This window comes from Lepus europaeus, chromosome 6, assembly GCF_033115175.1.
Source record: "Lepus europaeus isolate LE1 chromosome 6, mLepTim1.pri, whole genome shotgun sequence".
Lineage (NCBI taxonomy): Eukaryota > Metazoa > Chordata > Mammalia > Lagomorpha > Leporidae > Lepus > Lepus europaeus.
In genome coordinates, this window is record NC_084832.1 from 592,100 (window position 1) to 618,814 (window position 26,715).

The following is a 26,715-nucleotide window of genomic DNA, read 5'->3' on the forward strand; positions in this document are numbered from 1 at the left end:
TACACGGCCCTGTGTGGTCACTCTGACATCAGCAGGTGCACTGCACAGGTACACGGCCCTGTGTGGTCACCCTGACATGAGCAGGTGCACTGCACAGGTACACGGCCCTGTGTGGTCACTCTGACACGAGCAGGTGCACTGCACAGGTACACGGCCCTGTGTGGTCACTCTGACATCAGCAGGTGCTCTGCACAGGTACACGGCCCTGTGTGGTCACCCTGACATGAGCAGGCGCACTGCACAGGTACACGGCCCTGTGTGGTCACTCTGACATCAGCAGGTACACTGCACAGGTACACGGCCCTGTGTGGTCATTCTGACATCAGCAGGTGCACTGCACAGGTACACGGCCCTGTGTGGTCACTCTGACATGAGCAGGTGCTCTGCACAGGTACACAGCCCTGTGTGGTCACTCTGACATCAGCAGGTACACTGCACAGGTACACGGCCCTGTGTGGTCACTCTGACATCAGCAGGTGCACTGCACAGGTACACGGCCCTGTGTGGTCACCCTGACACGAGCAGGTGCACTGCACAGGTACACGGCCCTGTGTGGTCACTCTGACATCAGCAGGTGCTCTGCACAGGTACACGGCCCTGTGTGGTCACTCTGACATCAGCAGGTACACTGCACAGGTCCAAGGCCCTGTGCGGTCACTCTGACATCAGCAGGTGCACTGCACAGGTACACGGCCCTGTGTGGTCACTCTGACATCAGCAGGTGCACTGCACAGGTACACGGCCCTGTGTGGTCACTCTGACATCAGCAGGTACACTGCACAGGTACACGGCCCTGTGTGGTCACTCTGACATCAGCAGGTACACTGCACAGGTCCAAGGCCCTGTGTGGTCACTCTGACATCAGCAGGTGCACTGCACAGGTCCAAGGCCCTGTGTGGTCACTGACACGAGCAGGTGCACTGCACAGGTACACGGCCCTGTGTGGTCACTGACACGAGCAGGTGCTCTGCACAGGTTCACGGCCCTGTGTGGTCACTCTGACACGAGCAGGTGCACTGCACAGGTACACGGCCCTATGTGGTCACTCTGACATCAGCAGGTGCACTGCACAGGTCCAAGGCCCTGTGTGGTCACTCTGACATCAGCAGGTGCACTGCACAGGTACACGGCCCTGTGTGGTCACTCTGACATCAGCAGGTACACTGCACAGGTACACGGCCCTGTGTGGTCACTCTGACATCAGCAGGTACACTGCACAGGTACACGGCCCTGTGTGGTCACTCTGACATGAGCAGGTGCACTGCACAGGTACACGGCCCTGTGCGGTCACTCTGACATCAGCAGGTGCTCTGCACAGGTACACGGCCCTGTGTGGTCACTCTGACATCAGCAGGTGCACTGCACAGGTACACGGCCCTGTGTGGTCACCCTGACATCAGCAGGTGCACTGCACAGGTACACGGCCCTGTGCGGTCACTCTGACATGAGCAGGTGCACTGCACAGGTACACGGCCCTGTGTGGTCACTGACACGAGCAGGTGCACTGCACAGGTACACGGCCCTGTGTGGTCACTCTGACATCAGCAGGTACACTGCACAGGTCCAAGGCCCTGTGTGGTCACTCTGACATCAGCAGGTACACTGCACAGGTACACGGCCCTGTGTGGTCACTGACACGAGCAGGTGCACTGCACAGGTACACGGCCCTGTGTGGTCACTCTGACATCAGCAGGTACACTGCACAGGTCCAAGGCCCTGTGTGGTCACTGACACGAGCAGGTGCACTGCACAGGTCCAAGGCCCAGTGTATCACGGAGCACGAGGCAGCTCACCCACAAATCAGATATCCCCTCAGGTCTCACCTGAGTACAACCCCCCCGAGGGGCTTCGTGGGTGCCCTGAGATCTTATGTACAGTGAGGTCTGGGGTCAGCTCTGAGGAGTCAGGGTCACTGTCTGCAGTCAGTGCTGGCCTGAGGTCAGCTGACGCACCCAGAAGCCCTTAGCACGGTGCAGCTTCGGGCAGGCCCCGTCCCTCTGCTCTCCCCACACCAGCAGGGTGGCAGAGACAACGCTGAACGCTCGGGCTCAGTCACCCTCCACCGGCGCCCCCTGAACCTGCAGCAAGCGGGCAGCCCACACGCGTGGTGTACGAGTCCGTGCTTCGCTTACAAATGGGCTCTCCTCTTCTCACAGGAACGTCAGTGACGTAACGGTGCCCACTGGCATTAACCAGCTTCCCTCCAAAAGATTCCACACCTGGCGCGGCAGCGTGCCTGCCCAGCCTGAACGGGCTGCCAGGAGCTGGGCCCCCGACTCACAGGTCCGGGAAGGGCAGCGCTGTCCGGCCGGATGGTGGACACTCACCTCCCGCGAGATGACGCCTGCTCTCCGCGCGCGGCTCCCCAGGACGAAGGAGAACTCGCTGACCTGGGCCAGCCCCGCGGAGACAATCCACTTGATGTACTGGCTGCTCTTGGGCAGAATCAGAGACAAGACCAGCGCTGCCAGAAGAAACTGCAAGGGAAGCGTGCCCATTGCCACGGAAACAGACCCAGACAACACCAAAACACACGCACACCGGCAGCCACGGACGCTGCGCTGACTGGGGAACTGCCGTAGAGGACAAGCAGGCAGAGGGGCCGGGCGAGGGCTTGTCTGGGGAGCCAGAAAAAACGTCTCCCCTCCCAGCTGCTGGTAATTCCCGGAGTAAACACCCCCAACTCTGGGGCCAAAACTGCCCGGACTGACAAACCAATCCCCGGCCTGGCGTAGCACAGCCCCACTGGGGGGAACGCGGGCCACCTCCCCCGGCCTGGCATAGCGTGGCCCCGCTGGGGGGAACGCGGGCCACCTCCCCAGGCCTGGCATAGCGCGGCCCCGCTGGGGGGAACGCGGGCCACCTCCGGCCTGGCATAGCGTGGCCCCGCTGGGGGGAACGCGGGCCACCTCCCCCGGCCTGGCGCAGCGTGGCCCCGCTGGGGGGAACACGGGCCACCTCCCCAGGCCTGGCATAGCGTGGCCCTGCTGGGGGGAACGCGGGCCACCTCCCCCAGCCTGGCGCAGCGCGGCCCCGCTGGGGGGAACGCGGGCCACCTCCCCAGGCCTGGCATAGCACGGTCCTGCTGGGGGGAACGCGGGCCACCTCCCCCAGCCTGGCGCAGCGCGGCCCCGCTGGGGGGAATGCGGGCCACCTCCCCAGGCCTGGCATAGCACGGCCCCGCTGGGGGGAACGCGGGCCATCTCCCCCAGCCTGGCGTAGTGCGGCCCCGCTGGGGGGAACGTGGGCCACCTCCCCCGGCCTGGCGCAGCGCGGCCCTGCTGGGGGGAACGCGGGCCACCTCCCCCGGCCTGGCGCAGATGGACAGCCTCGGTGCTCCAGAGCCTGGATGCTCTCCAGGGCTGGGATTCAGGCCCCACAGGAAGTGCCTGTGCCCACAGGGGTGAGGACAGCGGTACCTTCATGGCCACCACGGAGAGCGTGAGGAATGCCAGCACGGCGAGCTCGTAGACCACGAACGTGGGGAAGACGTGCAGCCCTGTTGGGAACGGAAGGGACGTGTCACGGTCACTTGCAGCCTCTGTTGCAGCACCACCTATGGCTCGGGGAGCCTCAGGGCGGAATTCAGCTGAAACCCTCGCCGCCGTGAGTGCTGACAAAGGCACAGCGGACGCCAGGCAGCTCTGTGGAGCCCTGTGCTCCCCGCAGGGATCTGGGTGACCCAGGCGACCCCTGCCCCAGGCTGCCTCCCGCAGGCTCTGCCTACCAAGGCCTGGGAGGCAGCTACTCAGCCAGCCTGGCTGGCTGCTATGAAAATACTCTGCCCGGGGCAAAGGGCCCAAGACACTGGACAAGCAAGAGCAGCCGCACGACAGAGGCAGTCTGGGCCTCATCAGGATGCCCAGTGGCACCGAGATGCACGTCCAGAGGCGCTGACCGCCAGCACGCCTCTTCCTTTTCCATATCACTCACCCATTTTGGAAAAACACAGCATCTTCCCTGGACAATTATCGCCACCCCCACCAGCGCCCCTCCGCAGTGACTCCCCCAGAGGCCTCACCCACCCATCCTAAAACCAAAGCTGGCTGCTGGTGGGCCGCTGAGGCCCTTTCCGGCCAGAGACATGCAGGGACGGGCCCCACGCACTGCTCTCCAGCCACCTGGGCCTCTGCCTGCCTTGCTGCTGCTGGCACCCCCTTCCCAAGGAAGCTGGTCATCCTGGACGCCAAGGTCACCACCCAGCTGCTGCTGCAGCTCCACCACAGCTTCCCGCGCACGTCCCAGGCCTTTCTTGGGTTTCTTCCTCCAGCCCGGTCCCTCTGGGGGGCCATGGCTGCCCCCTTCTCAACACTTATTTTTGAAGTTAGCTCCCCAAACTGGCCCTTTCACCCCAGACTCCTGGAGACCCACTGCCTCCCCTCGCTGCATGCCCCAGCGGCTTCCTCGTGTCCCCTGGGGTTGCTGAGCTCTCCTGCTGCCTACAGGGTCCTGTCCCCGCTCTGTCCCTGTCCCTCCAGGATGCGACCCTCTGCAGCACCAGCGTTAGCTGATCTGAGGTCACAGTTAGCTGATCTGAGGTCACAGTGGTTTCCTCATGTCCCCTGGGGTTGCTGAGCTCTCCTGCTGCCTACAGGGTCCTGTCCCCGCTCTGTCCCCGTCCCTCCAGGACGCGACCCTCTGCAGCACCAGCGTTAGAGCTGCTGGTGCTGGGACGCCATCCACACGTAGCTGATCTGAGGTCACAGTGGCTTCCTCGTGTCCCAGGCCTGGCACCGGCAGAGCCTCCCAGGACAGACTGAGGGCTGCGCTCGGGGACCCCCGGCTGCCTCTCTGGCTGCCACCCACAAGTCACGCCAGGCAGAAATTCCAAACCTCAGAGGCATGCACGAGGGTTGGAATCCAACAAGCTCTGAATGTGGGTCTCTGTTGCCATCGGCAAGGGAAGGACGAACCCTGCAGAAGGCTGTGGTGGTCTTGGCCCAGATCCAGGCACCGCTGCCTGGCAGGGGCTTTCCCACCGGCTGCAGTGAGGGCTCCACACCAGCAGGGGGCGCATGCTGCTGCCGCTGTGTCTACCAGAGCTCTGGGAGGCCAGGCGCACTGTCCACGGGCTGCGGTATTTTCTGAGCAGGTCTCAGCAGGGGGCTTGAAACACTCCGTGAACCGTGCTGCCAACAGACGTGGGTCGTCGGGGCTCTGTTGCTGTGGTGACAGCACTGGCCGTGCAGGCAGCATGGCAGGTCAGCCAGCAGTGGCTGCCCCGTGAAGGGGCCAGTTGTGGGGGCCCCCAGCAATCGGCCTGCCCTGTGAGGCTCAGAAGCAGGCCCCGGCGTCTCCTCTCCAGCCGTGAGTGTCCTGCACGGCAGCTGCTGACTGACGCTGTCGCCTCCACCGAAAATCCGTGGCTGCAAGGAGCTGCCCCACCCGTGGGCTGAGACCCCGGCTCCCGCAGCTCCCGCACACACGTGCTGGCTCACCTGCACCCCCACACGACAGACCGGTTCTCACCTTGGCCTCTGCCTGCCTGTCCTGACTGTGGGCGCTCTGGCCTCAGGGGAGAGCACCCGTGGCAGACCACCCGTGGCAGGGCTGGCCTTCTATCCAGAAGTCTCTCCACATTAGCATCAGGCAGCTCCCCTGTCTTGCCATGCATGTGTTCCCTGCAGCTTTGATCCTCGGCAGCTGGCAGGAGGGGCTACAGCGGCCTAGCCCGGCTCAACGTGGCCTCCTCGCTCAGCTCACTTTTCCTCCTGACTTACAGTGGGAGCTGTCGGCTCTTCCTCTCACGTGAAAACGAGAGGCTGGCGGGCTATGAATGGGCCTGGCTTCAGCACGGGTGTGTCTGGGAACAGGGAGGCGGGATGGCAGGGCGGAGAGGGAGCGGCCGCACATACAACCTCTGTGGGTTCAGTTCACGGCTCACCTGGCGCCCTGTGAGGCACCCACATCACAGCGCAGTAACGATGAACAGGTTTGAACCACGGAAGGTTCCTGAACCGGGCCCGAGACAGCCCTGAGCAGGCGCCACTGGAGAACGGGCCCACGGCACCGTGGAGCGCGACGGAGCAGTGGCCACAGCAGAGGAAAGCTCACCTATGGACGCGAAGAAGACGATGGCCAGGAAGTCGCGCACAGGCTCCATGTAGGCGGTGATCTCCTCGGTGACCGCGTGGCCCTGAGAGGAGAGGAGGGCCCCGGCCAGGAAGCAGCCCAGCTCCATGGAGACGTCCAGCAGCTCGGTGACCTGAGTGAGGACAGGGCCCGGCCCAGGTGAGGACACACGGTGACACCAGGTCAGAGAGCGACAGGGTCCCGCCCAGGTGAGGACACACGGTGACACCAGGTCAGAGAGCGGACAGGGCCCCGCCCAGGTGAGGACACACGGTGACACCAGGTGACAGTGAAAACAGGGCCCCGCCCAGGTGAGGACACACGGTGACACCAGGTGACAGTGAAAACAGGGCCCCGCCCAGGTGAGGACACACGGTGACACCGGGTCAGAGAGCGGACAGGGCCCCGCCCAGGTGAGGACACACGGTGACACCGGGTCAGAGAGCGGACAGGGCCCCGCCCAGGTGAGGACACACGGTGACACCGGGTCAGAGAGCGGACAGGGCCCCGCCCAGGTGAGGACACACGGTGACACCGGGTCAGAGAGCGGACAGGGCCCCGCCCAGGTGAGGACACACGGTGACACCGGGTCAGAGAGCGGACAGGGCCCCGCCCAGGTGAGGACACACGGTGACACCGGGTCAGAGAGCGGACAGGGCCCCGCCCAGGTGAGGACACACGGTGACACCGGGTCAGAGAGCGGACAGGGCCCCGCCCAGGTGAGGACACACGGTGACACCGGGTCAGAGAGCGGACAGGGCCCCGCCCAGGTGAGGACACACGGTGACACCGGGTCAGAGAGCGGACAGGGCCCCGCCCAGGTGAGGACACACGGTGACACCGGGTCAGAGAGCGGACAGGGCCCCGCCCAGGTGAGGACACACGGTGACACCGGGTCAGAGAGAGGACAGGGCCCCGCCCAGGTGAGGACACACGGTGACACCGGGTCAGAGAGAGGACAGGGCCCCGCCCAGGTGAGGACACACGGTGACACCGGGTCAGAGAGCGGACAGGGCCCCGCCCAGGTGAGGACACACGGTGACACCGGGTCAGAGAGAGGACAGGGCCCCGCCCAGGTGAGGACACACGGTGACACCGGGTCAGAGAGAGGACAGGGCCCCGCCCAGGTGAGGACACACGGTGACACCGGGTCAGAGAGCGGACAGGGCCCCGCCCAGGTGAGGACACACGGTGACACCGGGTCAGAGAGCGGACAGGGCCCTGCCCAGGTGAGGACACATGGTGGCACCAGGTCACTCCATCTGCTGTCCAGGAGCCACAAACACAGCCATGACCGAGCGTCTGCAGAGACTCCTGCTCACGTCTGAGTCCCCAGGGAGCCTGCACTGGGACAACCCAGGATGACATCAGTTGAATTAACTGAACCTTACAGCCTCTGAAATCATCGTCCCCTGACTGTGGCCGTTTCGGAGACTACGAGAGCATCTTCGTAAACCTTCTGTAAGTACTTGTGATCTGTTCTCCTCACCTTGAATCGACGACAGCCTGGCTGTGGCATTGACAAGCATGTTTACCGTCACCAGCCCCAGCCAGGCAGAGAACAGACACAAACAACGGGCAGCTAAAACATGGGTAAATCCCCGAACGGCTAACTTGGGCCAGCACACTCAATGCATGGACACACATGCCACTCGTGTAGTCAACACACACACATTCATGCACATGCCACAAGCATGCACATCACATGTACACACACCACATACACGTGCACATTCACCACACACTCAATGCATGGACACACATGCTAGTCACAAACACATGCACATCCACGCAGATACCACAAGCATGCACACCACACACACACACACACAAGCACCATACACGCACATACCACACACTCAATGCACACACGCCATACATGTAGCCATAAACACACGCACATACATGCACGTCACAAGTGTGCACATCACACACATATACACACCACACATGCACACACTACATGAACACGTGTGCACGTGCACATGCATGCATGCATCACACACTCAACACACGTGCCACACATGTAGTTGCATGCAGTCCACAATACATATGCACACACCATTGCATACACACTAGGACACATACACATGCCACAGGCATGCACATAGCATGTGTACATACACACACCACACATTACACACATGCACACACTGGCATGTGTACCACATGCATGCGCACCACACACACACACCACACAGTACGGACATGCATCTATACCAGCATCCTTGCATGCATGTGTGGGCACATATGCACCCACAGTGTACCCCCCACATGTGCAATGTGCGTGCACACGCACACACACACACACAGGTGCAAAGAGCAGGCCAGAGGTCTTTCCCACACAGCATTTGAACACTTGTCTTCACGGCAGACTGCGCTCAACTCCAGACGGCTGCGATCTAAACAGAGGCGGCGACAGAGGAGCCAAGCGTCCCCCTGACTCGGGCAGCACAGATCTTCCACACAGAACAGCAAACGTGCCGACCACAATGAAAACCATGGACAATCAACTACGCTGAATTCAAGAACTTCCGTTCATGAAAACACTACTGAGTGAGTGAGACGGAGAGGCCCAAGGCAGAAGACATCAGCAAGAGATGACCCGACGTGGACACTGCTCAGTCACCGGGGGGGTAAAGGCCAGCAGGCGACCACAGGGGCGAGCGGGGCGTGGTGCAGAGCAGAGCAGGTGGACAGGAAGCCCCCGCGGCGTCCTGCTCAGTCGCCGGGGGGGGGGGGTGAAGGCCAGCAGGCGACCACAGGGGCGAGCGGGACGTGGTGCAGAGCAGAGCAGGCGGACAGGAAGCCCCCGCGGCGTCCTGCTCAGTCGTCAGGGCACACGGCGGACGCGTGTCACGGGATGGGGATGTGACCCGGGGACTCGGGTTGGGTAGGGGATGGGGGCCAGGGCCACACAGCGCTTGGGAAATCACTGCACGCACACGTTAACAGGGCGACTTCCACGTGAGCTTCACCTCAGTGCGGAGAAAGTGACAGTCTGCCAGAATACACGGAGAGCTCCTGCAAACACGCAGGGAAACAATAACCCGAAGACCTCTCAGGCACACGGCAAGGCAGACGCCCGGACGCCCCAGACATCCCTGGAGGTGCTGAGACGCCACTGCCACCGACAGCGCTGAAATCAGAGCTGGGGACGAGCAGCACCTGGACCCCCGTGCCGCGCTGGGGGGAAAACCAGTGCACTACGCCCGCAGAGCGAACAGCCACGCAGTCCCGATCTAACAACGTGTATACGCCGCAGCCCAGCAACCCCAACTCTGGACAGAACCTCGTCAGAAACCCGGGTGAGCACGCAAAGCAGCTCTGTCCGTACTGACAGGCAGCAGGAAGGTGATCCATGATATCCGTGTGTGGCACGCTCGGCACACGGCGGTGCGCAAGGGAAGTCTGACGCAGGCCTGACGGAGCACCCGGCACGCGGAGTGCAGGCACCTGGTGTGACACAGCAGACACCGGGCCCCGGCGGGCCACACGGAAGCCGTCTGGTAGACGCGTTTGCTGGAACTCATTCCCAAAGAACAGACAAAGCCCGTGAAATGCAGAAAAGTCACAATCTCGACACGGTGAAGACCGTCACAGAGCCCGAGAAGCACGAATCGTAGCCCTCTCCAAGGACCACAAAACCTGAGCAGCATCCAGCGCCGAGGGCACCGTTTCTGCTCATTTTCTTTCTCAAAATGCACCCGATTACTTCAAGACACGTACACACTCACACACAGTGGTAAGAAACGAGAGTGCTCTGTACCCTCGCTGGGCTCCCAGTGAGGACTCGGCCCTCGCAGGGCAGCCCTGCCCCCCCGAGCTCATCCCACAGATGCCACAGGACCCAGTGACCCCCCCCCATGGGGTCCTGCCCTCCTGAGCTCATCCCACAGATGCCACAGGACCCAGTGACCCCCCCCCATGGGGTCCTGCCCTCCTGAGCTCATCCCACAGATGCCACAGGACCCAGTGACCCCCATGGGGTCCTGCCCTCCTGAGCTCATCCCACAGATGCCACAGGAGCCAGTGACCCCCTCTTGGGGCCGCCTCTCCTGAGCTCATCCCACAGATGCCACAGGACCCAGTGACCCCCCCCCATGGGGCCCCACTCTCCTGAGCTCATCTCACAGATGCACAGGACCCAGTGCACCCCCCATGGGGCCCCGCCCTCCTGAGCTCATCCCACAGATTCCACAGGACCCAGTGACCCCCGCAATGGGTCCCCGCCCTCCTGAGCTCATCCCACAGATGCCACAGGACCCAGTGACGTCCCCATGGGGCCCCGCCCTCCTGAGCTCATCCCACAGATGCCACAGGACCCAGTGACCACCCCATGGCGCCCCCTCTCCTGAGCTCATCCCACAGATGCCACAGGACCCAGTGACCCCCCATGGGGCCCCGCCCTCCTGAGCTCATCCCACAGATGCCACAGGACCCAGTGACCCCCTATGGCCCCCCCGAGCTCATCCCACAGATGCCACAGGACCCAGTGACCCCCCCATGGGGCCCCCTCTCCTGAGCTCATCCCACAGATTCCACAGGACCCAGTGACCCCCCCCATGGGGCCCCCTCTCCTGAGCTCATCCCACAGATTCCACAGGACCCAGTGACGCCCCCATGGGGCCCCGCCCCCCTGAGCTCATCCCACAGATGCCACAGGACCCAGTGACCCCCCCATGGCGCCCCCTCTCCTGAGCTCATCCCACAGATGCCACAGGACCCAGTGACCCCCCCCATGGGGCCCCCTCTCCTGAGCTCATCCCACAGATTCCACAGGACCCAGTGACCCCCCCCCATGGGGCCCCGCCCCCCTGAGCTCATCCCACAGATGCCACAGGACCCAGTGACCCCCCCATGGCGCCCCCTCTCCTGAGCTCATCCCACAGATGCCACAGGACCCAGTGCACCCCCTATAGCCCCCCCGAGCTCATCCCACAGATGCCACAGGACCCAGTGACCCCCCCCATGGGGCCCCCTCTCCTGAGCTCATCCCACAGATGCCACAGGACCCAGTGACCCCCCCATGGGGCCCCGCCCTCCTGAGCTCATCTCAGGGGCACCACAGGACCCAGTGACCCCCCCATGGGGCCCCGCCCCCCTGAGCTCATCCCACAGATGCCACAGGACCCAGTGACCCCCCCCATGGCGCCCCCTCTCCTGAGCTCATCCCACAGATGCCACAGGACCCAGTGCACCCCCTATAGCCCCCCCGAGCTCATCCCACAGATGCCACAGGACCCAGTGCACCCCCCCATGGGGCCCCCTCTCCTGAGCTCATCCCACAGATGCCACAGGACCCAGTGACCCCCCCATGGGGCCCCGCCCTCCTGAGCTCATCTCAGGGGCACCACAGAACCCACTGACCCCCCCATGGGGCCCCGCCCTCCTGAGCTCATCTCAGGGGCACCACAGGACCCACTGACCCCCCCATGGGGCCCCGCCCTCCTGAGCTCATCTCAGGGGCACCACAGGACCCACTGACCCCCCCATGGGGTCCTGCCCTCCTGAGCTCATCTCAGGGGCACCACAGGACCCACTGACCCCCCCATGGGGCCCCGCCCTCCTGAGCTCATCTCAGGGGCACCACAGGACCCAGTGACCCCCCCCATGGGGCCCCGCCCCCCTGAGCTCATCTCAGGGGCACCACAGGACCCAGTGACCCCCCCATGGGGCCCCGCCCCCCTGAGCTCATCTCAGGGGCACCACAGGACCCAGTGACCCCCCCCATGGGGCCCCGCCCCCCTGAGCTCATCTCAGGAGCACCACAGGACCCAGTGACCCCCCATGGGGCCCCGCCCTCCTGAGCTCATCTCAGGGGCACCACAGGACCCAGTGACCCCCCCATGGGGCCCCGCCCTCCTGAGCTCATCTCAGGGGCACCACAGGACCCACTGACCCCCCCCATGGGGCCCCGCCCCCCTGAGCTCATCTCAGGGGCACCACAGGACCCAGTGACCCCCCCATGGGGCCCCGCCCCCCTGAGCTCATCTCAGGGGCACCACAGGACCCAGTGACCCCCCCCATGGGGCCCCGCCCCCCTGAGCTCATCTCAGGAGCACCACAGGACCCAGTGACCCCCCATGGGGCCCCGCCCTCCTGAGCTCATCTCAGGGGCACCACAGGACCCAGTGACCCCCCCATGGGGCCCCGCCCCCCTGAGCTCATCTCAGGGGCACCACAGGACCCACTGACCCCCCCATGGGGCCCCGCCCTCCTGAGCTCATCTCAGGAGCACCACAGGACCCACTGACCCCCCCCCATGGGGCCCCGCCCCCCTGAGCTCATCTCACAGATGCCACAGGACCCAGTGACCCCCACAAGCAACCTCCCCGTGCTCTGTGTAAGCGCTCACTGCAGGGTCCGTGACAGTGCTACAGTTTGTGGGCGGCCGTGGCCGTTGTCCCCACTTTTCATGGACGCCTCCAAGGCGAGTCTTGTCTTTGACAGCGTGCAGTGGAGGCTTCCCACTAACGGCTTGTCATCATAGACAGCACTCAAGTCACGTCAGCAAGTGGAGGTGTGACAGGAACACGGTTGACACTGGTTCTCCGGCTTGTCACAGCCACAGGTGTGTGTTCAGTTCAGCACTCGACATCCGCACAAAGTGCTTGAGCCTAGGAGCTGAAACAGCTAACCAGGTCTGGCTCCAAAGATTTAAGTTACCCACGTGGAAACTAAGGAGCTGCGCTAAGCTTCCCGGGAAACGGGTCACCAATCAGACAACAGAAGTAACAGGGCCTGGTTACCGTCAGCATCAGGAAGACGAACGCAGACACTCCCAAGACGAGGATTTCTTTGTTCCCTTTGCCTTCTGCGTGCAGCTTGCGGCAGTACGGGCCCACGAGGTACGTCTTCAGGACAAGACAGAAGAGAAGGACGGCGGCCAGTGAAAAGAGGGTCTGCCCGGCGAGCAGCAGGACTCGCAGCAGCTCCGTGAGAGCGCTAGGAGAGAAGAGACCATCAGTCACCTCCCCTGCAGATGTGCCTCTCTGAAGCCCAACAGCACCCTCTCACTCTGGAGCACGGCACGAATTACCCGATCCCTACACAGCTTCTAACTACGGAAGTCAAACCTGTGACCCTCAGACCTCAGAGGTTCAGCCAAGTCCCCTGTGGGCGTGGACGGCCCCCGGCTGAGAGCGTCTGTGTGCACTGTATTTTCCACGAAAGAGAAGAACGAACCGTTTCCGATCACTGACAGGCCCAGCGGGACTCAACACCCACCCCAGTCAGTGTGCGAAACCCAGAAATCCTCAACAAGCGAGCACACAAAGGCAGAAGTGCATACACGAATCTAGGGGTGCAAGGCCGGGAAACCTGGCACCGACGTGGCCTCCACGTCGGGCAGCACATGGACAGACACAGCCCCCCCCGCAGTGAAAACCCAGCAGCCAAGAGCGGCGGGACCCCCTCCGTCCCACACAGACCTGCACACGAGCACGGCTAACACGCGACGAGCGGTGGGAGGCTGTGCACCGTTCCCGGAGACTAAGGCCGAGGCAGGCTGCCCTCTCATCTGACCTCACCGGCAGCGTGCTGGATGGCCCAGGCAGTGCCACAAGCCCAGGAGATAGCCATAGCGCATGGACCAGACAGGAAGCAGGCAGGGGACTCGGATGGGCTTGACCAAGTCTCCCCAGCTCCAAGAGTGACCTCACAGTGGACGGCTCTGGGCTGTAGGAGGTGTAGCAAGGCAACCTCCAGAGGTGCTTACACACAACACCTACACGCGTGTGCTGCAGCAGGTCTGCTTCACACAGACCAGGTTCCTGGTCCTGCCCCCATGCAACCCGGCCAGGCACTCTACAGGCTCCTACACGTCCCCTTGTGCTCATTTCTGGCTGACATTCTCCAAGTGTGCTTCCAAGAACCCATATCGTGGACAGAAATCTGATCTCCAACCCGGCGGCACAGCCAGCAACTTGCTGGTTAAACTGGAGCTCCCTCTGGCTTCCCTTCCACACGAGCCTGTCCAACGTACTCAAGGTATGGGATTATTTTAGTGGGAAGATGGAAGGAAGGACTGGAAACACGGGAGCAATGACAAAGAAAAGGCTCACATACAAACCACACATATGCACAGATACACACCACACGCAGGACACATACCACACACATGTACACATACACACAGCACACACTCATGCACACATATACACATACCACATGCAGGATACACACCACACACAGGACACACACCACACACATGTGCACATACATACACCACATGCAGGACACAGACAACACATATGTGCACATACATACCACACATGGGACACACAAATACACACATGCACACCACACACAGGATGCACACACGTGCACAATACATATCACACAAGACACATGCACACATATACACACCACACCACATGCAGGACACACATATACACATACCACATGCAGGATACACACTGCACACACATGCAAATATACATACCACATGCATGACACACATACACACACCACACACAGGACACATGCCACACATATACACATGCCACATGTAGGGCACACATACCACACACAGGACACACACATGCACACATATATACATAGCACATGCAGGATACACACCATGCACACATGCAGACATATACATACCACACACAAGACACATATCACACAAGTAGGACACATACCACTCACATATACACACCACACGCAGGACACACACAACACACATACACATGCCACACACATGTACACATACACATACCACACATACATACATACATACACATTACACATGTGAACATATACCAAATGCAGGACACACACATACACATACTACATGCAGGATACACACCATGCACACATATGCATTACCACACGCAGGACACACACCGCACACATATGCATATCACACGCAGGACACACACCGCACACATGCACACATATACACATACCACACAGGATACACACATGCACACATATACACATACCATATGCAAAATACACACCACACATACATGCACACATATACATACCACATGCAGGACACACATCACACACACATGCACACATATACACACAACACACAGGACACACACCAAACATATACAAATACCACGTGCAGGACACACACCACACGCAGGACACACATATACACACACCATATGCAAGACACACACTATGCACACATATATACACACACACAGGACACACACCACACACACATGCACATATACACACAGGACACATACCACATGCAGGACACACCACACACAGGACACACACCACACACACATGCACACATTACAGGTCTTGTTCTAAGCATGCCTGTGTCTTAACTCACCTTGTGGGCGAGTACTATTAGCCTGCGCCCATCCCACTGGACAGAAGACAAGGGGAGAACACACATTCAGGTAACAGGCTCACAGGGAGAGGTGGCCAGGGACGACAATGGACAGATGAGGAGGGGAGAACGTGTGGCCAGGTGACAGGCTCACAGGGAGAGGTGGCCAGGGACGACACTGCACAGATGATGAGGGGAGAACGTGTGGCCAGGTGACAGGCTCACAGGGAGAGGTGTCCAGGGACGACACTGCACAGATGAGGAGGGGAGAACGTGTGGCCAGGTGACAGGCTCACAGGGAGAGGTGGCCAGGGACGACAATGGACAGATGACGAGGGGAGAACGTGTGGTCAGGGCAGAGCCAGCACCTTGCCCAGTCGGTGCTGCCTACCAGCAGCCTGAGATGAGCTCTGGACACCTCTGAGGAGACAGGCAGCAGACACAGTCACAACTGAGTGAGGAACACAGCTGTGTGCAGCACACGCACCTGGAGGACGCACTTGCTCCCGCCTGCAGCATCGTGGGCATCACAGCCACGAGCAGCCCGAGCTGCACGTCCTGCGCCACCAGCATCCCCAGCAGCACGGTGCTGTAGTCGAGGTCCCCTGTGGGAAAGCCACATAGTCAGCCACATGTGCAGACCTCAAACAACCTGGGCGTCTCAAACAAGAACAGACCCTAGATCCCTCTGCGGGGAGGGCACTGTGGCTCAGCGGGTTAAGCCCCTTGTGGGACAGCACACCCTGTTACCGCTCTCTATAAACGCACATGGGAGGTAGAGGTGATGGCTCAAGCACTTGAGTTCCGAGTTCCTGCTCCTGACCCAGCTGTTGGAGCCATTTAGGGGAGGGAACCAGCAGACAGAAGCGCACGCTCTCTCTCTCTCTCTCTCTCTCTCTCTCTCTCTCTCTCAAGTAAAATAAATATTCAAAAGAAAATCTCTTTAAGGGCAAACACTGAAGCATTTTAAAGACTAAAACATCTTTAAAAACATAGGAGCTGGCACTATGGCACAGAAGGTTAAGCCTCTGCATGTGATGCCAGAATCCCAAATCAGAGTGTTGGTTTGACACCTGTCTGTTCCATTTCCAATCTGGCTGCCTGCTAATGTGCCTGGGAAAGCAATGAAAGATGGTCAAAGTGCTTGGGCCCCTGCCACCCACACGGGAAACCCAGATGGGAGTTCCAGGCTCCTGGCTTCATTCACTCAGCCTGGCTGTTGTGGCCATTTGGAGATGAACCAGCAGGTGGAAGATCTCTGTTTCTCCATCACCCTTTCAAATAAATAAATGAAATATTTTTTTAAAAATTGTTTATTTGAGAAACAGAGGAGAGAGAGATTTCCCATACACTGGCTCACTCCACCAATCCTCTAAACAACCAGAGCTGGGCCAGGCTGAAGCCAGGAAACAAACTCCATCCAAGTGTCCCACGCGGGAGGCAGGGACCCAAGCACTTGAGCCAGCGTCTGCAGGAAGCAGGAGCCAGATGCAGAGCTGGGACTTGCACTAAGGTACTGCAACACGGGAAGCAGGAACCCCAGCAGCACCTTCACTGTGAGGCCAACCCCTGCCCCAAACACCAACGTCCTCCTGTGAACATCACCAGCGGGGCGGGCACTTTGTGCAGCAGCTTCAGCCACGCTTGGGAGATCCACAGCCCACGTCAGAGCCCCTGGCTTAGACACCAACGCTCTGCTTCTCACCCAGCTGCCTGCTAATGTGCATCCCGGGAAGCAGCAGGCAGGGGCTCAAGTACTTGGGTCCTCGTTTCCCATGGGGAAACTTGCATGGAGTTCTGGGCTCCTGGCTTCAGCCTGGCCCAGCGCAGGCTTAGTGGGCATTTGGGGAGTGGACCTATGGATCAAAATCTCTTTCTTCTTCCTTCTAGATAGAACAAAAATAAGTTTTTTTTTTTTTTTTTTTTTAAAAGAGGGGAGGCACAGCTGTCCTAGGAGGAGGAAGGGACGGGGACACGTCTTCATGGACACGGCCCTGGCGTAGGGTCTTTCAGAAGTAATGTCATCTGCACCCCAACACAAGGCACTTTCATCTCCAAGGAGAGCTGCTGAAACCAGATTTTTAGGCTTCCATAAAAGGAAGGGAGAGACCACACCAAAGCCAGGTCTCACTCTGGTCACGAGCCTCCTTGCAGGGGCCTGCTTTACTGACTGCACACAACCACATTCCTGGCGACCAGCGTATCCTGGCCTGGAACTTCAGAGTGCTCTGAGCACATGGCCACGGCTGCGCCTCCGCCCAGCCAGCACAGAATGCTGGGATATCTCCAAAGTCAGCATGTTTTCCCTGTCTCGGTTCCATGGAATCTTGGTCACTGCCTCTCGAGCCCTTCCAGCTGCAGCCAGTCCTGCGCCTCCTCTTCCCAGAAAGAAGACCTCCCGCCACCCCACACTCCACACAGAGGCCGAGGAGGCTCGGCCAGGCCCTGTGCCTGCCTTCGCACCTAACATAGGGAACAGGCGGAAACGAGTGGACAACCACGGGGACCACAGGGAACACGAATGAGCACGGCCGTAAAACCAACACGAAGACGGCAGTTACTTGTTGGGAAACAGCAGACGCCAAAGACCCACCGCGTCTCCCATGTCTGTCTGTCTGTCTGCACTTCGCACTGAGCCCAACTCTTCCTTGATGTTTCCCAGTCTGTTCATTACACGTTCTTGATTTTTTTTTTTTTTGTAAGAAATTTACTTGTCTTAAAAAAATCCAAATGCTGGTCTTGCCCAGAAAAGTTTACCCATAAGTTTATTTCCAGCTGCTATAAAGCTGAGCTGCTGAAACTCGTTCGCTGCTTTACATTCCTGCATTTACGTTAAAAATCCACACACAAACGAAAATGGAAAAACTGCCAATACTGTTTTCTGTCCCGTTTTTCCTCCGGCAACCATATACTTAGGTACCTTTTGACCCCATGGGGGAAAAAACATGCACCATTCAGACAACAGGAAGCCCACAAAAAAAAAACAAAAAAAAACCCACTTTTTTGAGAATGCCGTTTCCCGTCACGGTGGATTTTCAAGCATGCTCCGCATGTATGTGGCATGCCGGCTAGTTGTCTGTTGGCATAACTGTCACTTGTCTGACATGGACAGCACACAGGCCAGTGTCTTCAAGAGGCCAGATGGGCTGGCGCCGCAGCTTACTAGGCTAGTCCTCCGCCTGCGGCACCGGCACCCTGGGTTCTAGTCCCGGTCGGGGAGCCGGCTTCTGTCCCAGTTGCTCCTCTTCCAGTCCAGCTCTCTGCTGTGGCCCAGGAGTGCAGAGGAGGATGGCCCAGGTACTTGGGTCCTGCACCCGCATGGGAGACCAGGAGGAAGCACCTGGATCCTGGCTTCAGATTGGCGCAGCGCACAGCCGCAATGCGCCGGCCGTAGTGGCCATTTGGGGGTGAACCAACGGAAAAAGGAAGACCTTTCTTTCTCTCTCTGTCTAACTCTACCTGTCCAAAAAAAAAGAGGCCAGACAGGTCTCACTGGCCTTCTGCAAAGCACCAACACCTGCGCCTAGGAAGCACAGATCTGTTTGGAGTCCAGAGCAATTTCTCGTGCCAGACGCTGGAAGGGGAGTTTGTGAGTCAGGAGCTCAGTGGACTCATTTCACGGAGCGCCCAGCACCAGGCCTGTAATGAGGCTTCTTCACCCCTCCAGTAGAGGGCGCACTCTCGCGAGTGGCTTCTGTAGCCTGTTGCCTACTGGGTGCTTCACCGCCAGTAGATGTCGGGCAGTCTTTGTACAAGCCATGGTAGGAAGACCTCCTTGCTCATCCCCCTTCCTCATCTGGAGCTTGGTGAGTGAGAGGCAGCGCTGGCGCTAGACGGTGATGGCTCACTGCATACGTCAGATGCACAGAAAACAGCATACCAGTGCCCACAGACTCACTGCTGAGTTTCTCACTCACTTAAGCTTTTTAGAAAGAAATTAAGTCCCCCAGGTGTGCTACCTTGGGGCCCTGTGACACTGGGCTGCCGGAGCTACTTCCTTACTGCACTCCCCAGCTACTGCCTTGTTTTTTTTTTTTTTTTTAAGGATTTATCTTATTTACTTGAAAGGCAGAGTCTCTCTCTCTCTCTCTCTCTCTCTCTCTCTCACACACACACACACACACACACACACACACACAGATTTCCCATCTGCTGGTTCAATACCCAAACGGCTGCCAGCAGTCGGGGCTGGTCCAGGCTGAAGTCGGGAGCCAGGAACCCCACCCAGGTCTCCCACATGGGTACAGGGACCCAAGCACTTGGGCTGTCACCTGCTGCTTTCCCAGGTGACTTAGCAGGGAGCTGGAGGGAAGCAGAGCAGCCGGTGCTCTGACATAGGATCCAGCATCTAAGACGGTGGCTTCATCTGCTATACCATGATGCCTTGGTTTTTTAAGTTTTTATTTATTTACTCAAAAGGCTGAAAGAGAAAGAAAGAGACAGCCCTTATACACTGGTTCACTCCCCAAATACCCACAACACCCAGGACTAGGTTGAAGCCAGGAGCCAGGAACACAGCTGGGTGGCAGGGGGACCCAAATACTTGAGCCTCCCAAGGTGCACATCAGCAGGAAGCTGAAGCAAGGAGCCAGTCAGGACTCAAACCCAGGTACTTCGACGTGGGACGCAGGTGTCTTAACCCTCAGGCTAAATGCCTGCCCCATCACCATATTTCTTGTGGTTTTGTCCCTCGAATGAATTCTACTTTAAGGTAGTAACGTCTGTGTAATCTAGAAACAGCAGAGTATATTATTTTCATTTCAAACCTGTAAGCTGACTTTGGTACAACCTGCTCCTTGTGTTCTGCTGCCCTTTGAACACCATCCATGTGGGGCCAGCGTTGTGGTATAGCGGGTAAAGCCCCTGCCTGCGACTCCAGCGTACCATATGGGTGCCGGTTTGTGTCCTGGCTGCTCCACTTCTAATTTAGCTCCCTGGTTTTTTTTGTTGTTGTTGTTGTTTTGTTTTTCGTTTTTTGACAGGCAGAGTGGACAGTGAGAGAGAGAGACAGAGAGAAAGGTCTTCCTTTACCGTTGGTTCACCTTCCAAGGGCCGCTGCGGCCGGCGCGCTGTGGCAGGCGCACCGCGCTGATCCAAAGCCAGGAGCCAGGTGCTTCTCCTGGTCTCCCATGCGGGTGCAGGGCCCAAGGACTTGGGCCATCCTCCACTGCCTTCCCGGGCCACAGCAGAGAGCTGGACAGTAAGAGGCGCCAGGACAGAATCTGGTGCCCTGACCGGGAGTAGAACCAGGTGCCAGTGCCGCAGGCGGAGGATTAGCCTATTGAGCCATGGTGCCAGCCCTAATTTAGCTCCCTGTTAACGTACCTGGGAAAGCAGTAGAGAATGGCCCAGGGCTTGGGTCCCTGCACCCATGAGGGAGCCATGGAAGAAGCTGCAGCTCCTGGTTTAGGCCATTTGGGGAGAGGACCAGTTGAAGGAAGACATCTCTCCGTCTGTCTCCGCCCCCGCCCCCAACTCTGCCTTTGAAATAAATAAATATTTAAAAAGGAAAAGAGAGAACCGCCTGTGTGACACACAAAGCTCTGACTCTCTTTAAACAGCACAGCAGATCCTGCACTTGGCCACGCCTGCCTGGTGGACACTCAGGTTTCCACTCTCCACTGTCACAAACAGGCTGTCGGGAACATTCTGGTACCTGTCCGGAAAAATCCCTTTCTCCTCGCTCATTTTCCCACCCGAGCTCCTTCCTCCTCACCACTGGGGCCCCTTACCCTACCCAGCACACCTGGCGCCCACCTGTCCTCATGCCTGGGGAACCACCAGGCCACAGCACAGGACTCAGAGCTCCCGTGCCACCCTGGGCTCTGTGGGCCACGTCCCACCCAGGAAGCCTCCAAGTGTCAGTGCTGGGCTGTGTCTCAACCCTGCCCACGTATGAGACACACCTTCTAAGCCAATGCCCACCATGGTCCAGCTGCCAAGACTTGAATGGAGCAGTCATGTGGGGTGGGGGTACACACTGAGTCCCTTCGAGGGGATCCCTGTATCTGCTGAACTGGCTCCAGAAGCAGAACAGCAGCATGATTTGGTTAAAAACCACAAAATAAACCAGAACTCCATAGCGGGTGTCTCAGCTATGTGGGCAGCTCTGGGCTGCGGGGGGCTGGCAGTAGGTCCAGGTTGTGCAGGAACTTCTGACAACATTTTCTAATACGTGCAGCAGAAGAATGCAAGGAACACCAGGAATACCCAGCCCGGTTTCAACCATCAGCTCGCAGCTGCCTGAGCCACCGACGCTCCACCCCGCGGTCCCCGAAAAGCACAGCTCCGAGCACCTCTCAGAGGCGAGGCCGGCAGCCGGGAGGGTGGAATCACCGCAGTTCACAGCTGCAGATCTCTCGTGGAGAAAGCTAAAGACTGCAGCGACAAAACCCAAGACAACCCCTCCATGAAGATCAGGAGCAGGGTGGACCCCACGGGCAACGGGCCTGGATGCTGGCCTCAGAGCACAGCCGATAGAGACCCAAGACGCCCCAGTGGCTACAGCACCTCCCCAGCTCCATCCCTGTTTTCTGAAGAAACAGGAAAATCCAAAACCACCCTGAAGAGAACAAAGCTGGACCCACAATTCTTGATCAAAACTTAGGACAAAACTGCAGACATCAAAATGGCGTGATTTGGAATCCTCGGACCATGCTTCCACATCTTAGTGGCTATCCATTGTTTCAAAAACAATTATTATAAAATGCATTGGGCAGAGCAGAAGGCACACACCGGGTCTGTTCCTGGCATCTGAAACAGCGCCAGAGGCACCACAGCGTCCCCTCGGGCCGTGACTCTGCACCACACTTGGGACCGACCCTTGCAAAGCCGTCTTCCGGCTTCTAGCGAAAGCTCGGCAGGTTTTCAGAGTTGGTACCAGAGGTCATGACACACATTGCTTCTGCACTTGTGTTCCTCCCAGGAGCTCAGGTTCTGCAGTACCCAGGGCCAGCGTCGTGGCCCAGCAGGTTAAGCTTCGGCCTGTGATGCCAGCATCCCATGTCAGAGTCCTGGTTCAAGTCCCAGCTGCTCCACTTCTGATCCAGCTCCATTCTAATGCTCCTGGGAAAGCAGCAGAAGATAGCAAAAGTCTTGGGCCCCTGCAACCTGCATGGTAAACTCAGATGGAGTTCCTGGCTCCTGCCTTCAGCTGGTCCAGCTCTGACCACAGTGGCCATTTGGGAGATGAACCAGCAGATGGAAGACCTCTGTCACTCTGCCTTTCAAATAAATAAGTCTTAAAAAAAGAAAAGAAAAAAAGAGCAAGCTCTGCAGCATCCCAGCGCACGAACATGCTGCTGTCACCCAGTCACTGGGGGGGAGCGAACACTGCAACCGCGCGCCAACTCTGCCACTGAAGATGTGGCTGCCACGGATGTGTGCTGATCGCAGGGATCCTCTGGTCTTCTGTCTGGAAATGGTTCTCTTCCGAGAATGCAAGGAGTCCTGCAGACCCTACGCTCTCCCTGGTGTGAAGACGTCGGTCTGAAAATCCATGCCCCTCCCCACAGGCACTGGCACCTCGCGAGGGCAGCGTCTGCACCATCAGTCGTCCTGCTCCTTCCTGGGCTACGGCTGTGCTGGGATGTACGGGAACTTCCGACACACTCTGAACAGTCACCTCTCTCTGTCCGCAGCGAACGCCTTCCCCGAGCCTGGGACTTTATAAAACACCTTTAAACAAAGGCACCAAGTTAGTGTGTCCATGGTGATTACTTTCTCTTCTGGGTCCTCTCTTCTCCAGTCGCCCACATTTCCTCATTTCCTTTCAATAGTTCTAGTTTTGCTATTCTCATTTCCACGTCTGATCAATGGAGAAGCAGATTTTTGCACAGTTTTGGTCGGGGCTGCTTCTGCTTTTTTCCATGTGGATGAATGCCACTTTCTCCCATTCAGTTTTGAAAAGCAAACTTTTTTTTGCATGCGCTGCATGCACAAGGTCAGATTCAGAACAGGAGTAAGTGCGTGACAGGTTAACGAAGGAACATCAGAGCCAGCACTCACACGCCGTGGCGCAAGGCCCTATTTACCTAGAAACGTGAGCGCGGAAAGAAGGGCTGCAGACGCTCGCGGTGCCAGAGGGAAGCAGCGTAACCCAGAATCCGAGAGGAGGAGTCGGCCGTGGTTACGTCCCTTCCGTGAACTAACGGAAACTAAACCAGAAAAAGATGGGAGGATGGGAGCATTCTAAGCTTCTTTCCCTATGGCCACCCTGCTGTGCTGCCCCACCCCCCTTTAAAGCAACAGCCCAGGCAGGCAACACCCTGGAACTAGCACGGACTGAGAGGGACAAGTGGCCGGGGCAGGTGTTATCAGTAACGATTTCTGCCTCTGGCCGCAGCCTCCCTGCTCTCCTTCCCAGTACCCATCACCCAGTAACTCCTAAGATTCTATCGTGGGGTCTTTGGCTTCCATTCCCCATCCAAAATCGATGTTCACATGGATCTGTTTCCTTGCTTTACCCACATTTCACTTCTAAACTGCACCGGTGGAGCCCCCTCAGAGCAAACCCCATCATCTGGCATAGGAAAGCACTGTGTAACAATGTCAACGCAGTGGGTCGGGGGAGAGCAATCAAGCTTTAGCAACTGTTGCCAGGATCCCAGGCAGGATATTTAATGTGGAGAAGGGGTGGGGACAGCTTGGCAAAGGGGAGATGGGAACAGCTAACCTGTGACCACACCAGGAAGAAGGAGACAAGCATGTGAAATAAGTTTTCTCACGCTTGGCGTTTCCTTTGTCCTCTCATGTTCCCACCTGTCTCCAGGAGCGGCTGGGCTCCTGGGACGGGGTTTCCCCGAGAGGCCGTCTGGGTGTTAAAAGGGGAGATGTCACAGGCTGGACTCCGGCGGTTCTGAGTTGACCACAGCACACTGGAGGATGCCACGCCAAGACAGATCTAAGCTGGGTGGCTCAGTTGGCACGCTTCCATGATCCTATCCTAAGTTCAACCTTCCAGCCTCAGACGGGGCCCCTTCCTGCCCGAAATGACCACGGTCCAAACCCTTGTGCTATTTTCACATGGAACCTCTGGCCCCCAGCTGGAGGCCCTTCCTGCAACCACCCGTAGTCCCACCTGCTGGCCGACAAGGCAGGCTGGGGGGAGGGGGCACAGAGATGTCCTGTGGGGCTGGGGTGGGGCATATGCTGCTGTGTCAGCTTCTGTACGTGGCGAGGAGCATGAAGAAGCCAAAGTAGGCGAGAAGGGTGCCCAGAGGACTGGACAGCACCGTCCTCTGGCATCCAGGGTCCATCTTGCTTGTAGCAGTTTTTATTTTAAGTGAACTTTAGATCCGTTTAACAAGTTTCATGGAAAACTAATTTTTATTACAATAACCACGAGTTTATAGATCTGGGGAGAAACAGCATCTTTACACAGTAACACTTTTTATCCATGACCATGGATTTTCTCCATTGATGTCTTCAATAATGTGTGATTTTTTTTTTTAATTCATTTATTTACTTGCAAGGCAGAGTTACAGAGAGAGAGAGAGAGACAGAGAGAGAGAGTGAGAGAGGGGTCTTCCATCTGCTGGATTACTCTAAGGCTGAGCCAAGGTGAAGCGAGGAGCTTCATAGGGGTCCAAGGACTTGGGCCATCTTCCACTGCTTTCCCAGGTCATCAGCATGGAGCTGGATCAGAAGAGGAGCAGCTGGGGCTAGAACCGGCGCCCATATGCGATGCCGGTGTCACAGGCTGCAGCTTAATCTGCTATGCCACAACGCCAGCTCCCATCTTTCGATCAGTAGTCGCACTAAGGGCGGTACTTCCTTTCGGTGATAAGACAATGTTTTGCCCCAGGTCACACCTGGGCTGCAGGTGCACACGTCAACAGCAGGCTCAACTATCTACTCCCACTGAGATCTACAGCCCACCACATAGCCCACACAGTGGCAACACCTCCATCTCCTCACTTCGGGCTTTAGCTTGGCCTTTATAAAAAGGACACCAGGGGCTGGCGCCGTGGCACAGCGAGTAGGCACCAGCATCCCATATGGACACAGGTTCAAGTCCTGGCTGCTCCACTTCTGATCCACTCCCTACTAATGTGCCTGGGAAAGCAGCGGAGGACGGCCCAAGTGCTTGGGCCCCTGCACCCCCATGGGAGACCCGGAGAAGCTCCTGGCTTTCGATTGGCCCAACTCCAGACACAACTGCCATCTGGGGAGTGAACTAGCAGATGGAAGATCTCTCTCTCTCTCTAACTCTGCTTTTCAAATAAATAAATCTTGTTTTTTTTTGTTAAAGACACCAACAGGCGTTCAGCCTGGTGGTTAGGATGCTCATGTCACACATGGAGTACCTGGGTCGATTCCCAGCTGCAGCTCCCAACCCAGCTCCCTAGTGCAGGTCCTGGGAGCTGATGGCTCAACTACCTAGGTTCCTGCCACCCATGTGGGAGACCTGGACTGGGTTTCCAGCTCCCGACTTTGGCCCAGCCCTAGCCCAGCCCCACTGCATGCTCACGTACGCTCTCTCCCATGTGCAGACACGTCACCTACCTTCTTTATCACCCCGAGCACTGCCCACGAGGAACCTGGACACGAGGGGTGTGCTGGACAAGGACAGACAAGCAGAAATGAAGACGCTCTGCGTGGGCCCGATCCGCAGAAAGTGTCCCCACAGCAGGCCAAAGGCAATCATCAGCAGTGTCATGTAGCACGGGCCTTGCAAGGAGATCTTCCACACCTCAGAGAAATCACAGCAGCGATGCCTCAGCACAGCACACGGCCACGCGTCTGCTCCGAGACAGCACACTGCCGCCGTCCACGGCCACTCCTACAGGACAGGCATGCCGTCCTCTGCGGTCACACACGCTGACTACTGAGCCCATGCCAGCCAGGTGCAGTCCATGCCGAGAACCTGCAGCTCCCAGGCGATGGTGGCCTCAGGGAACGTCCACTGTGCCTTAATGGGAAGTGACCTTCCCACAAGGAGCCACGGTAGAAAGAGTGCACACAGACCACTGGGTGTGGGAGGTGAGCACCACTTATCCAACACTCACGCCTGTCGGGAACATCCTGCTGATTCCAGGGTGATTGACAACCACAGGCTGACCCGCACTGTGTAAATCTGACTCAGCATGTGACCCCTGTAGGGAAGTGTAAAACCTGGCACTGCTTAAACCTGACTCAGCACATGTCACCTGTAGGAAAGAGTAAAACCCAGCACTGTGTAAACCTGACTCAGCACATTTCTCCTAGAGGAGAAGTGCCCCTGGCTCCTGGCTGTGGCTGGGCCCAGCTCTGGCTGTTGTGGGCATTTTGGGGAGTGAACTCCGGATGGAAGATCTCTGTCTCTCTGCCTGTCAAATACAATGAAAGTAAAATTTAAA

The 26,715-nt window shown here is 58.4% G+C and overlaps 1 protein-coding gene across 3 annotated transcripts in view; it reads right to left on the minus strand.

Moving 5' to 3' along the window:
- TMCO3 (transmembrane and coiled-coil domains 3) overlaps nt 1-26,715 on the minus strand; it is a 45,682-nt gene that overhangs the window by 1,676 nt on the left and 17,291 nt on the right. For all 3 annotated transcript variants that reach the window (XM_062193903.1, XM_062193901.1, XM_062193902.1), the window contains 6 exons: nt 25,883-26,069; nt 15,864-15,981; nt 12,825-13,020; nt 6,055-6,205; nt 3,420-3,499; nt 2,328-2,477 (listed from right to left, as the gene is read on the minus strand). In XM_062193903.1, the coding sequence (XP_062049887.1) occupies nt 2,328-2,477; nt 3,420-3,499; nt 6,055-6,205; nt 12,825-13,020; nt 15,864-15,981; nt 25,883-26,069 (882 nt within the window). The remainder of the gene's footprint in view (nt 1-2,327; nt 2,478-3,419; nt 3,500-6,054; nt 6,206-12,824; nt 13,021-15,863; nt 15,982-25,882; nt 26,070-26,715) is intronic.